The 13,875-nt window shown below is 46.3% G+C and overlaps 1 protein-coding gene across 4 annotated transcripts in view; it reads left to right on the forward strand.

Annotated features, from left to right (window-relative positions):
• The window catches only part of LOC100755731 (TBC1 domain family member 1), a 201,607-nt gene that overhangs the window by 171,522 nt on the left and 16,210 nt on the right, over positions 1–13,875 (forward strand). For all 4 annotated transcript variants that reach the window (XM_027390722.2, XM_027390723.1, XM_027390724.1 and 1 more), the window contains 2 exons: positions 7,151–7,395; positions 10,090–10,249. In XM_027390722.2, coding sequence (XP_027246523.1) covers positions 7,151–7,395; positions 10,090–10,249 — 405 coding nt within the window. The remainder of the gene's footprint in view (positions 1–7,150; positions 7,396–10,089; positions 10,250–13,875) is intronic.

Consider the following 13,875-nt stretch of genomic DNA (forward strand, 5'->3'; position numbering starts at 1 on the left):
AGCAGAGATGTTGGACCTACCCATTCTGCCATCCCTAAGACTCCCAAGCCCCGCAGGTTCCATGTTGCTATGGAGATGCTAGGCAGGTGAAGAGTAGTGCGGGGCAGGTGAAGGATGATGCTGACGAGCATGGCAGGCCTCCAGCCAAAGCCCATTTGTCCTGGTGACCCTGAGGATGGATGGCTGTTTGTACAATGGCAGATAAATAACAGAAATAGTGACATCATGTTCCTGTCACGTGAAGTGAGCTGAAAACCCAAGTGGGGGTAGGAGTGTGACAGGGAGTGCGTAGACCGCCACCTCCTTCCTTCCTTCTTCACTCCTCCATAGCTTGAGAGGAGGAGAGGAAATGAGGGAGAGATTTCTCTCCTTGTTTTGCATTTTGTTCCTTTGGCTTCCTGTCTGCATTGCTCTTACTCTTCCTGGGCATGGTTAGCCCTCTGCCTCAGACTGCTTGAATGTCATAACTTTTCTGCAGAAAGAAAGTAAAGCCCAGATTAGCCATGTGCCCCACCCCCGCCCCACCAGCCAGGCATCTCCCTAGGAAGTAGTATTTATGTGAGCCCCAGCTCAGTGGCCTCTCGCCTAGAGAACAAGGCCTGATTCACATCCTCCATACCCCTGCTCCACCCCACCTTCTCATTTCTGCTCCCAAGGCCAGGGACACCTAACCCCCACTGTGCTGACCCTTCTCTTTCCTCACCTCTGGCCCAGTGCTCGCCTGGTCTCCACTTTGGATGACCTCCAGACGTCCTCCCAAGGGCCTGAAGAACCTCTATTTGCAGTGATCCATGTCCCAAGTTACCTCCACAGGGCTCCTAAGACTTATCCAGCGACCCTGCTAACATTAGCTCTTGTCCCTGTGTGAACCAGAAACCCTGGTTGCTGGCCCAGACCCAGTGGTGGAGTCTGGGTGCCCTTCTGCAAGGCTCCAGCTCTGCTGGGAGTTGACATAAAGAAGGCCTGTCACAGAAGGCCCCCAGCTCTGGCCATGACAGGTCTCAACTCACACCACCAGCTGTATATTTTGTCTATTCTGTGTATTTTGTATATACAGTGGCAGACTCTGGGCCCAGGAAAAGTGTGTACTGTAGAGTGGCATCAGATTCCATTTCTTTCAAAGTGGCTTTCCTATAGCAGCTGGAAGAAAAAGCGCCATTGATGGGAAATATTTTTGCTTTTCATGGATTTGTTTTCCTGTCTTTTGCTTTATTTTATGAAATTGGCCTTTTGCTTAAACAGCTTTTTTGAAGATTTGTTCCTTCAAAGAGTAAAAATAGTCAACCTTATAGTTTGCTTGTGTTCTCTAGTTTATGAAATGTGATTTCAAGTGTGACCTGACTTAGTCTTTAGCCGGCCCTGTGTGGACCCTGCAGTTGCTTACTATGGAAGTGATACCCGAGGCCCAAGAGCTGGAGGAAGTCCCTTGCCGGGCTCTGTGCAGAGCTCCTTCATCTTTGCACCTCATGGCCTGTCTTTCTGATTCTGCTGACCACTTCCTTACATGTTGCCCCTGCCTTTCCTTCAGCACAGACCACAACCCACCAGGAGAAAGCTGCTACCAGGCTTAGCAGGTACCATGTGTCTTCACCCTGGCTCCAGCCCCATCTGCTGGCCCGACTTCCTGAGGCCTATAGCCTTTCTCCTCTTGGCCTTGTGACTCTCCATCCTGGGTGGATAGCATGGAGTGCCTTCTGTCTGGGCTCCTCATTTCTGACTCTTGCTGGGGAGTCCCAGATATCCTCCTTGGTATCCATCCTAGCTTACCAGCAGTTATCTGTCTCTACCAGGTGACTCTGCAGCCTCTCCTGTGATGGGAAGGACTTGTTAGGAAGAACACCATCTAGACCAGAGACACAGAAAGGTCATTATGTCAGAGCAGGAGTTGGAACTGCCCCTCCCCTCCCTGTATCATCATCTCCTTGTTGTCTTGTTATTATGGCTTGTTACCATGTGTGAAGTTGTGGCACCGTGCAGACTCTGAGGGTGCCATGAGTCTCTCTCTCAGTGTGCTGCAGTAGCTTTGCTGTTCTTTTATGTGGTCTGTTCTCACTATGTGGTCCAAGCCCAAAGTCCCCCTGCCTGCATCCCCATTGCATCAATTACAGGTGTGCCTCTGTTTCTGCTCTCAGAAATGCTGTTGATGGATTTCTTAGAGATGCTTCTCCCATGAAAGCCTGGTGTGCCAGGGTTGCCTGAGCTGGTGGAGACAGGCAGAGCACATGCCCAGAAGAGTCACTCAGGCTCAGGGTCAGGCTAGGTACTGTCATGGGTTCTCTTTCCGCTTAATGTGTTTTAACCAGAGGCTGCAAACCTGAGAAAAAAATTACTCTGCTTTTTCAAAGATTCATGAAAGATGAGTAGGCCTTCATTGCTAACTGAAGGGTAGGTACAGTAAGAACCTTGATGGCAAAAGACAGAAACATGCCTAGAATTTGGCATGTGGCCACGCTAGCCAGTATGAGACTGGACTCTGGAGAAGTCAGTTAAACATCACAGTTCCAGAGTCTAATAGATTCCTGCACCAACAGCGTCTCAAATTATTTGACAAAGTGTGTGCTTCTGATATTATCAAGATCTCAACATGAAGTCACTTTGTTTGGTCATTCTGAATACGCCCTGTGTGACAGTGTCAGTTGTCAACTTGACAAGACTCTGGAATCACCTGGGAGACCAGCCTCCGGGCATGCCTGGGGGGAATTGTCTTGATTATGACTATCTGTCTAAATTGTGAGCAGCGAGGACACTCCCTGGGCAGGGGATGTGTGTGAAAAACAGAAGGCAAGCTAAACCCTAGCATGCATGCACTCACTGCTCCTTTCTGACTTTGGACATGATGTGACCAGCTGCTTCCAGCGCCTGCTGCCTTGACTTCCCTCAGCTGTGAACTCAAATCCTCCCTCTCAAGTTGCTTTTGTCAGAGTATTTTATCACGGCAACAGCAAAAGCAGCCAAGACATCCTGTAACCTGACAGTGAAAAAGCAAAGTGTGAGTGACAGAGTGAGTACAGTGGAGTGCCACTTCCTTCCGTCCCGTACCCTCCTAGTCAGCCAGTGCTCTGCCAGCAGCTGCTTGGCATCCATCTCCTCCCAACACCTCAGAAGACCTCTGGTGTTTAGTTTCCAGAGTCAAGACTGCTGCCATTTCCCGGGTTTAAGCTGCCAACCAGAAATCCTAGGTGGCAGGTTGGCACAGGTGCTCGCATGCAGAGCCCCCAGGAGTTAGTCCTAGCAGTTGTGCTCACTCTGGTGCTTCTGGAAACGTAGGTACTTAGGACAGAGCTCAAACAGTGCCACCCGCTTCAATTGCAAAAGGGCTTTATGGCACATAGATGTGCCACACACTATAGGAAGCGCATTTGACTGGGAGGGCACACACAGAGCCCAAATCTGGTGTCTTGCTTTATCACTTTCCACCTTATGCCTTTGACATGGGTGTCTGTCTCTGAATCTGGGGCTAAGCTGGTGGCCAACAAGCCCAGCAACTCTCCTGTCTCCACCCACCCACAGTGCTGGCATTACAGGCATGTTCATGGCCACTTCCAGCTTCTTATATAGATTCTGGGGGGGTTGAACTCTGTTTTCTGTGTTCATGCTGCCAGTGTTCTTACCCACTACGCCACTCCACAGCCCATAGAAGTTTCTTTGTACCACCCATTTGACAGTTTCCATTTAATAATCTCTTTTGATCTATGAAGGTAGCCTTTACGAGGTCTCCTTTAGCAGAGATTGGAAGGACCTGTAATTCCCTACCAGCTCTCATGGTAAATTATAACGTGTAGTTTACTAGAGAAGGCTGTCTCTTTATTCCAATGGGTTTGTGCAAGGACTCCTCAGTTTCTACTTAACCCTTCTCTGCCAGGGTCCTCTAGAGCCAGTGGTATACCTAGGGTTGTTCTGCCAGGCTTGTTGCAAGAGACACTTAGCCCTGGACTTTGGTTGTGTTATTCCCAAAGTTTGCACGAACAGCAAGCAGCTGACAGTGTTTTACCTGGAGTCACCAGCTCTGAGTGAGCAGTGAGGTATATCAGGTTGATGATGCCCTCGGACGTACATCACACAAGGCCCAGGAGCTGCATTAGTGACTTTCATAAGGCCTGATGGCCTGATGAGGTGTGCCTCCCCTTCCTTCCAGGGGCTGCTGTAATGCCTTGTGACTGACTGGAGGGCTGCCACACTAGCACTGGCTTCACAGGAGTGGCTTGTCTAGGAAACATTTTTAATCCAAGTTGTCCATTCTCTTTGAAGTAGCCTGTCTTCCCCTCTTGTCTGGATTTGCAGCCAAGAAGGTGGTTAAACTGTTTGCCTGGAACAAGTGTTGCCTAACTTGGGAGGTTGGGATCCCTTTCCCTTTTAAAACCAAGTAGTCCAAAGAGCTTTGGCTTATATGGAAAATGTGGTGTTAATTTTTACTGCATTGGAAATTAAAACTGACAAAATTAAAAATACTTAAGTTTTTATTTTAAAATAACTGTAAGAAACTCACCATATAAATATACAGTGAAAAACAGATATTTTCCAAAATAAAATGAGTGATGAATATGACATTGTGTTATAGTTTTTAAAACCTCTTTCGTAGCTTACTTAATAGAGTCAACTGTATTATTATGTTACCTTTATTTAGCCTGTTATAGTTATATTCTTTTAAGTAAACAAAGGAAAGGCTGACATTATATGGATCTGTAGTTGAAAAAAGGGAGGTGGACCTCACAAACTCTAAATAGACTCCCAGGATCCTCTGGCTGTAATTGAGAAGCATGGGGCTAGAAGAAGGGCAACTAGTGAGATGGTGAGATGGCTCAGCTTGCCTCCAAGCCTCACAAACCCCAGTTTTGTGCCAGACCTACAAGGTTAGAAGAGAGGACTGGCTCCTCCAGGTTGTCCTCTGACTGTCACATGTAAGATGTGCATACCTTTGACTCACCTAATAAAAAAGTAAATATTTTTTCATAGGGAAGAGGAATATTCATGCTGGAAGGGACTGTCGGGCAGGGTGTGCTCCAGTCTGCCTGGGAACCAGTGAGGGAACAGAGTGAGGGGGATGCTGCCTGCCTTTGATAATCCAAGGAAACAATACTCTTGGCCTATTTAGTACAGAAGCCGTCTGAAAGTGGCTGCTGAGTCCTTGAAATGTGATAAGCCCAAGTGAAGGTGTGCTGTCATTCAAAAGAACCCGCTGGACTTCATCGACATGAAAAGAGAGGGCAAAATGCCTTGATGTTTTCGTATTGGTTACATACTGTGTTGAAAATATTGTATATGTTAAACAAAACATCGTATTCAAATTAATTCAACCTGTAACTTTAAAAACAAAAATGATTGTGTATGCATGTGTTGTGTATGTGTGGCTAGGTGTGCCATGATGCATGTGTGGAGATCTGAGGACAGCTTTGTCAAGTCAGTTGTCTCTTTCCACCCATGCGTGGATTCCTTAGGTCATCAGGCTTGCCTACCCATTGAGCCATCTTGTTGGCCCCACTTGTAACTTTTCAATATGGCAGCTAGGTGGTGTTAAGTTCTCTTTATATCCTGCATCATAGCCAAGAGCTTAACAAAAGTGCCTTGCCTATTCTGTTCATGTCCACACATTCAGTGCTGTACATAGCGAAACAAGGGCTTAGAGATTCCAGGAAGCCTCACTCAGAGGCCTCACCCAGCCTGAAGGACAAATCTGGGAGTGGGAAATGAGTGTGCCTATCTCCAGATTAATGGAGGGTGTTTTTGTGTGCACTGCTGCTTACTTCTCCCTAACAGTAGGGCGACTGTACATATCCTCTACTCTGCCGATGCTGTCCGGTAACCATGGCTAGCAGTTGCTGTGGCCCAGATGTACTTGCTGCCTTTGATGACCAGCCAGACCATGGTTCTCACCTGTGTCTATGCTGGTCCCATGCACCTCTGTAACTTTTTAATGTGGCACTTTCTAGTCACTTTCCTGTTCTTTAGAAACTCTCTTCATCTGTCACCAGGATGTCACAAGGGGATTTGGCAGCTATCAGCAATAAAAGCCTCCTGAATGAAAAAAGGCAAAACAAGAAAAAAAAGAAAAGAGAAGTAGTGCCACCTTTTAAACTTTTGTTCATGTTAATTTTATTGATTGTGTCTGTGTCTGTGCACACATTTGTGCTGTAACACACATGTTGGTTAGAGGACAGCTTGTAGGAGTTAGTTTTCTTCTACCATGTGATTCCTGGATATCACACTCAGATTGTTAGCTTGATGACAAGACCCAGTGAGCCACTGGGCATGGTGGCGCATGCCTTTAATCCCAGCATTTGGGAGGCAGCAGCAGCAGGTAGATTTCTGTGAGTTCAAGACCAGCCTGGTCTATAGAGCCAGTTCCAGGACACCCAGAGCTGTTACACAGAGGTGCCCTGTCTAGAACCCCCCCTCCCCCAAAAAAAGAATAAGAGAAAAAGAAAAAGGCCCCGTGAGCCCTCTCACTGGCCCATGTCTTTTTTATTTTGGTAGTAACTTTGTGGAAATAATCATGATTTTTAAAACCCATTTTTATCCTCTTTCCATAGTGTCACTGTTTTGTGTAAAGGAAAATGCCTACTATCCCTTGGCCTGTCTCAGATCTCAGCCCATGATTTAGAAGAGTCCTGTGGTGAGACCCACTTGTGGGCAGAACTCATGGTCTGGAAAAGCTTGTGGGAAGGATCTGTCACAGCTTTTGAATAACATGGGCTAGGGTCAATTTCTAGAAAATACTGAGACTCTATTGTCAGAACCAGTGGCTTTCTTGTTTTTGATTGAAACACAGATATTAACTAGACTAAAGGTAATTATAATTTATTTTACCTAACACCACTCACTGGGCAAGATGGTGCACACTTTTAATTCCAGCATCTGGGAGGGAGAAGCCGGGCTGCTGTCTTTGAGTAGCCTGGTCTACACAGCAAGTTACAGGCCAGCCAGAGCTACAAACTTGAGACCCAGTCTCAAAAACAAATATACTAAATATAACAACAGAACTTGATAATTTGCTGTGTTTTTGTTGCAAATGTTATCCTAGGACCCATCAGCTGACCACATTGAGACACTGATGTTATGACCTAAAGGTCTTATTCCCTTGACCAGCAGCATGCTGCTTCTCTGATTCTGTGGGCCTCTTGTATGCTCCACCTGACCTGTGTTCTTTTCCCAGGGCGAACCTTTCCAACGCATCCATACTTCTCTGCCCAGCTTGGAGCAGGCCAGCTGTCACTTTACAACATCCTGAAGGCCTACTCGCTTCTGGACCAGGAAGTAGGATACTGCCAAGGTCTCAGCTTTGTGGCAGGCATTTTGCTTCTTCATATGAGTGAGGAAGAGGCTTTCAAGATGCTCAAGTTCCTGATGTTTGACATGGGTCTTCGGAAACAGTATCGGCCAGACATGATTATTTTACAGGTACCAAGCATCCCCGTGATGTAAATAAATTAAAAAAAAAAATGCTGAACGGGTGCATCATTCCTCTTTGGACAGATCTGGGTTCTTCTCCACTGATGCTGCTGCTAACTCATTCTGTGTTAGGCACTGATCTATGTGCTTCCCATGATGGCTGTCATGATGATGTTATTAACTGGCTCAGTGGTAGACAGGAATATGAAGTTGATCCACGACACACAGCTAGTCAATAGCAGAGGTGGAATTTAAATCCAGGCCTGTCTGGCTCCAGGACCTTAACTCTTATCTCTTCTTAGTGATGTAACTAGTGCCTCCAAGCCTGTGATCTGCTCTATCCTCCTCCTGGGATCATCTCTCCCTCCGCACCCCCTGTCATCCAGGGTTCAGCTCCATTGTTATGTACTGTATCACAGAAGCTCTTCCTTCCTGTGCTGACTCTGGGTCCCCTCACCCTAGACACATCATTTCATGCTATCTTGTCTCATGCCTTCAGGACAACACATTCCCTGGCGTAAATCACCCCAGTTATTTACTTCCTACCGTCTCATGTCCTGATTTCCTTAGTGAGAGGAGAAGATAGTATTGTGTCCCTATTTTCCAGCAGTGGCTGGTATGGGATAGAAGCCCTCTCAGTATTTGATGAATGAACAAATTTATCCAAAGAAAACCAAGCTGGGCTTGGTGCTGTAAGGCCTCACTTTTAGGAGGCCAAGGCAGGAGAATTCAAAGTTGTCAGCTGTCCTGCCTATACAAATGAGTTTAGTCTGAGCTACATAGTGAGGCCCTGTCTCAAAAGCAGAAAGTCTAGGGATGTAGCTCAGTGGTTGAATGTTTTCCTAACATGTGGTAAAGTCCTGGGTTTTAGCCTCAGCTTCCAGGCACAGAGGGAGGAAGAGAGGGAAGGAGAGAAACCAACACAGCAGTGTGTCTAGCTTGACAAGCACTGTGTTCGCTGCTTTCCAGAGGTGGAGAGCGCCCTGATTTGGAGGTGTCCCTAAGCATTGTTTCACTGTGGGGGACACATTCATTTATGCATTCCCCAGAGGGGTCCATAACTTAGGGGCTTCAGAATGTACCATTAGAGCTAAGGACTTGAAAACACCAGTGTGTGCTATTAAAGTCCATTTGTTAGACCCCCAGAAAACTCAGGCCTCCAGGGTCCCAGCCCAGGACCGCGGTCACCCCAATCACCAGGCGGATTCGAAAACTTGCTGCAAACTGCATGAGGCTTTATTGTTGTTTAACAAGCTAACCCCATGTTAGCTCGGGTCTTTCACCCACCCGCCATGGCGGATGGCTAGCAAAGACAGCTCGAAGGGGCTGTAGAGAGATCTTGTAGGGCAGTGTAAGGGGAGTGTCTAGGGGTAGGCACAGGCTCAAGATTGGTGTGCCTCCAGGCTTGGAGGGCTTGCCCTGTGTTGATTGGCCAATTGGTTGTTATGGCCCATAGGTCCTCCCAGGGTGGTTGCTGTGCTCTGCCCGTCATTGCTGTGCACTTGTCCGTAAAGCACACCCAGAGTCGTAAAGCGTAGCGCCGCCAGCTAACTTCTGATTGGTTCCTTGCCACAAGGCAGGCATCTGACTTCTAGTGACTAGGACAAGGTCATGGCAAGCACATGTTACTGTCATGGCTGCCGAAAGGGGGAGCTGGTCCCTTCACATTCAGCTCTTTCTGTAGGTGTGAACCCTGGGAACCTGAACTTCACAAAGGGAAGCCACCTACTGTGTAAGACTAGCTCCCCACAATCAGACTCCTCCACTCCTCCACTGTCTTTTATGTGTGATAGCTGTCACCAGAGTGGACTTAAATGAACTTCACATACTCTAATAAGAGCTTGTTCATGCTTCATCAGGATTAGGCTTTTCTATTCAGAAGCCATGGCGGGTGCTGAAGAAAACTTGTGATCTAAGTTGTATTTCTGTTTTCCCAGTTTCGAGTGTACATGTCCAACCCAGAAGAACATCGTGTCAGTTTCTGGCCTTCTCTGGGTTATTTAGTCTTTAGGCCCAGATGGGAAATAGATGCTCTAGGGTGCTTGAGGACCTATGCGAACCACAGGATACACGGAACCAGGGCAGCATTCCCTGATCTTTGGCCCCAGAGTGGAACTTTAGCTTGAAAAGGTTTTTTGTTTTGTTTTGTTTTTTATTCATCTTAAGACACTTATTGCTTTAAGTTGCCCAGAATCTGTATGTTTCTTTGTTATAAACCTAAAGAAATTGGTTTGATGGAGTGATTCTGGGAGTCCAAAGGAAACTGGCTGTTGAACACAGACAGTGGATTTACTTTTTGGAACTATGATGAAGGTGACCTTGGCTTACTGCTACCCAGCAGGAGTTTTTTGTTTCAAATTCCCCTTGGTTGGAGTTTTTCTGAGAATGTGTATCTGTCTGTAGGGGAACTTTTAAGATGCTTTCATCAGTGGCATTTAGGGTCTCTTAGCCAGGGGGCACAAAGGGACAATGAAGGAGGTAGCAGCAGACCCAGCAGCATTACTCTGTCCTCTTCCGCTGACCTTGTGTGAGCCTGTCCCCAGAAGCTCTGATTGAATACATTTGTCACTAAAGTCAGTGTATACCCTAAGCCAATCAGAGCACAAACAGGGCTAAGAGTCCCCTCCCACCCCGTGAGATGAGTAAGTCCATTCGTGTAGTAGGTACATAGTTCCCAACCCCTGTGCATGTGTGTTCCTGCAGATCCAGATGTACCAGCTGTCACGGCTCCTCCATGATTACCACAGAGACCTCTACAATCACCTGGAAGAGCACGAAATTGGCCCCAGCCTCTACGCAGCTCCCTGGTTTCTCACGGTGTTCGCCTCACAGTTCCCACTCGGCTTTGTAGCCAGGGTCTTTGGTGAGCTTCCCCCATGTGTCTGCCAGCCAGCATTCTCCTGCCGTTAAGCAACATCTGTTGTCATCCTGTGCTGGTTTGCTTGGCTTTATAACTATGTAGTCAGGCTTGGTTGCCTAGGAGTCCTTATCTTGTGAGTGTAGGTCAGACCCTGCTCCTCGCGGCCCTCCGTTAGTCACCTCTTCTGTTTTCAAGTGGTTGTAACCTCATGCTTTTTCAAGATTTATTTCTAGAACCAGAGAGGATATTCGCATGTGTGTGTGTACACATACATGTACGTATGTGTGCTTATGCATGCTCATGCATAAGGCAGCCAGGGGTTGGTGATCTGTCTTCCATTATCCCTCCCCACATTATTTTGAGACAGTGTCTCTCATTGATTTACTGGCTAGTATGGCCTAGAGAATCTCCTGTCTCTCCCTCTCCAGAACTGGGGTTATAGGCTTGTGCCATAGTAGCCTGTTTTTATGTGGGTACTATGGTTCCACATGCTTTCATAGCAAGGGCCCGTCATCTCTTGAGCCCCTCGGGGAGCATCTTAAGGGACTGCTCAGAAGCACTGATTCTACACTACTTTGCATAAACTTTGAATAGACATCTTGATTCTAAATTCCAAAAGTGCTAAAACTTGCTTTTTGTTTGTTTGTCTGTTTATTGTATATATATGTGTGAGCCTATATGAGTATATGCCATGTGTATGAATATCCGAGAGGCCAGAAGAGGGTATCATATCCTTTGAAACTGGAGTGACAGGTAATATGAAGTGCCTAATATAGGTACCCAGAATTGAACTTGGGTCCTCTGGAAGAGCAGCAAGCTCTCTCAACCAACCACTGAGCCATCTCCCCAGCCCTTAACACTTGTCTTTGAGTCTTAGAGAGTGTTAGCTTCCTTCCTCCTCATCTCCCAGAATGCTGGACTATTTATTACCTTTACTTCCTCTGTCTGTCCACAAGAACCTTTGAAAACTTTCCTTCTGTGACAGGAATCTGTGTTCTTAAACTGCTCATGACTCCTTTTTGCATAACTCTCTCCCCAACTTGGTTTTTATTTTCTAGCTTTTTTTGGGGGGATCACTAAAGTAAGATGGCTAGTAAAAGCCATCTTATGGTTTGGAAAATTGTGAGATGTCATGATGTTTATTTAGACCATATGTAAAAATAAAAGTCTCATAACTAGATGCTTGCTATACTAACAAGAGTTACAGGATGTATGTCTAGCTGTGGGCTTCAGTCTTTCTTGCCAGTAACTTCAGAGTTTTTGTTTCCTATACCTTGGAAATAGGAGAGAAAAAAAAAATGCCCTGTCTCACTCACTTTCTCCCATATTCCTTTAGCTCTGTGGGTCATGTGAGGACTAGAACTGAGCAGGGGGTGGGGAGATCTGGTTGTTGATAGTCTGGAAACAGCTGAGAAGTTGAATTCCATGGTTTGTGGGAGAAACTCTGCCAAGAGGGGCTGAACTGAGCGCAGACTAGACTACAGGGGATGGATGAGTGAGGCACCCCTGCCCAGGCCAAACCAGAACCACCACCTGCGGAGAGAGAGCTCCTAGCTCCAGGAGAGCAATCTCAGGCTGTGTAAGCTGGGGAAGGACAGGAAAAACAGTCTCCTCCCTGGAGACGAGGGCCTTTCTGCTGCAAACAATTTGTGACTTAAATGCTAATAATAAAAGCTGAAGCTAGTTCAGGCAGGATGTTTTTCTCTGAAGGAGTGATGAGTCTTGGGGTTTTATATACAGTGTGCCTAAAGATGCCAATGTCGACAAGATCCCTGGCTCCTGCAGCTCCCTGCTGCACGGGTAGGTCCCTGTCTGAGTCACCAGCTCCACAGTCCATCACAGCTGTCAGTCCTCTGAAAAGATAGAGTTTTCAAAGCCATTTCCATTTATAGCAGTGTTGACCAAGCCTGCTTGTTGAGCTCCGTACTGGTCAGTAATTAAATTGCATAGTACTGCCATTTAGGCTCTTAGACCTTTCTGGCCTAGGACCTTTTCCACGGTAAGTCTTTAAATCTGGATAAATCTTAAAACAAATGAACCCTTATTGATAATTCTTTGTTTTATACATGAGAAGAATGAGCAAATTTCCAATTTGTGAGGTCAGCAAGATGACTCAGAAGCTAAGGATTTTTGCCACCCAACCTGATGACATGAGTTCAGTCCACAGAGCCCATGTGGAGGAAAGAGAAAACTGACTCCTGCAAGTTGTCTGTAATGATAACTCTTTCTGCCAGCCACCTGAGTTCCACTACCATGTTAGAGACCCCAAGCAACACACAGAGTCTGATATTAGTTACAGTGCTGCTGGCCAATGACTAGGATTTCTTATTTGCTAGCTCAGTCTTAATTATCAACCATAACTATTAATCTATATATTTTTATAAGGACTTATCTTACCAAGGACGCCTGCCTTATGCTTCCTCTCTTCCCGGGGATCACATGGCCACTCCCCTTTACTACATTTCCCAGAATCCTCCTGTCTTCAAAGGGAAAGTTGTTATTTGTGTTGCTCTCAGCAAGTAGAATGCAGCAAGGTAGGATCAGCTGAACTATTTCCTGCCTGTTTCTGAATGACTTGAAAATGCAGAGAAAAAAGAGAAGAGGGAAATGGGCAACTGTGCCACAGTGTGGGTGCAGGAACCCCCCCACCCACACAGCAGTCACTTTGCCTGCAGAGGCTTTCCAAGAACAGTTAGCATTGTTGATTTTTTTGAATTCCTGAATGCAGATGCGTGAGGAGGGGAAGGTGAACAAAATAGAAATAGATGGGCTGGCACAGTAGGTGTGGATTATAGGTAACATTTTTTCCAATTACTTAAAAATTAGGTTGGTGGCACATGCTTTTAATCCCAGCACTTGGGAGGAGAGTGGATCTCTGTGAGTTTGAGGCCAGCTGGTCTACAGAGTTCCAGGACAGGCTCCAAAGCAATACAGAGAAACCCTGTCTTGAAAAACAAAAAGAATAAAATAAAAAATAAAATAGGTCTAAAGTTTTTCAGAGTACATAAAACTTCTCATTTTGTTTGATTTTTACAAAACATTTCCATTTAAAATACATCTTGTAAGAGCTGGACAGATGACTCAGCAGTTGTGAGAGTATAGTGCTTTTCAGAGGGCCTGAGTTCAGCTCCCAGCACCCACATCAGGCAGCTCACAGCCACCTGCAACTCAGCTCTAGCAGATCTGATCCTCTCTTCTGGCTCATACATGCATCCACATAAACAAATAAATGAATAAATCTATCTTGTAACACTATTATCCATCTTCTCATTTCCTGCATCAGAGAGATTCATATGTGGGTGTGTATTCCACAAAATAGGCATGTCTTGGTGTGCGTATACTTCCTCTAAGCCACCCAGATCTTGAAGTTATTGTCTGAGTCTCTATAACCAACCCTAATAAGGAAGCAGGTCATCCTATTGCTAGGGCCAGCCTAAGCCCTGAGCAGGTGTGGTGTTTTCAGTAGATGAGGGTCCCCCATGTGGTCAGCAATTGAAGGCTACACTGGTGCCCTCATTTCCCAGCAGAGGCCATCCTAGTCGGCACCAACTCCATTCACATGGCCAATGACCTGATGAAATTTCCAGAGCTGGCTGCTGAGTAGGTATACCAATTGGTCATCCTCCCCC

This window comes from Cricetulus griseus (genome assembly GCF_003668045.3).
Source record: "Cricetulus griseus strain 17A/GY chromosome 1 unlocalized genomic scaffold, alternate assembly CriGri-PICRH-1.0 chr1_1, whole genome shotgun sequence".
In the NCBI taxonomy this organism is placed as follows: domain Eukaryota; kingdom Metazoa; phylum Chordata; class Mammalia; order Rodentia; family Cricetidae; genus Cricetulus; species Cricetulus griseus.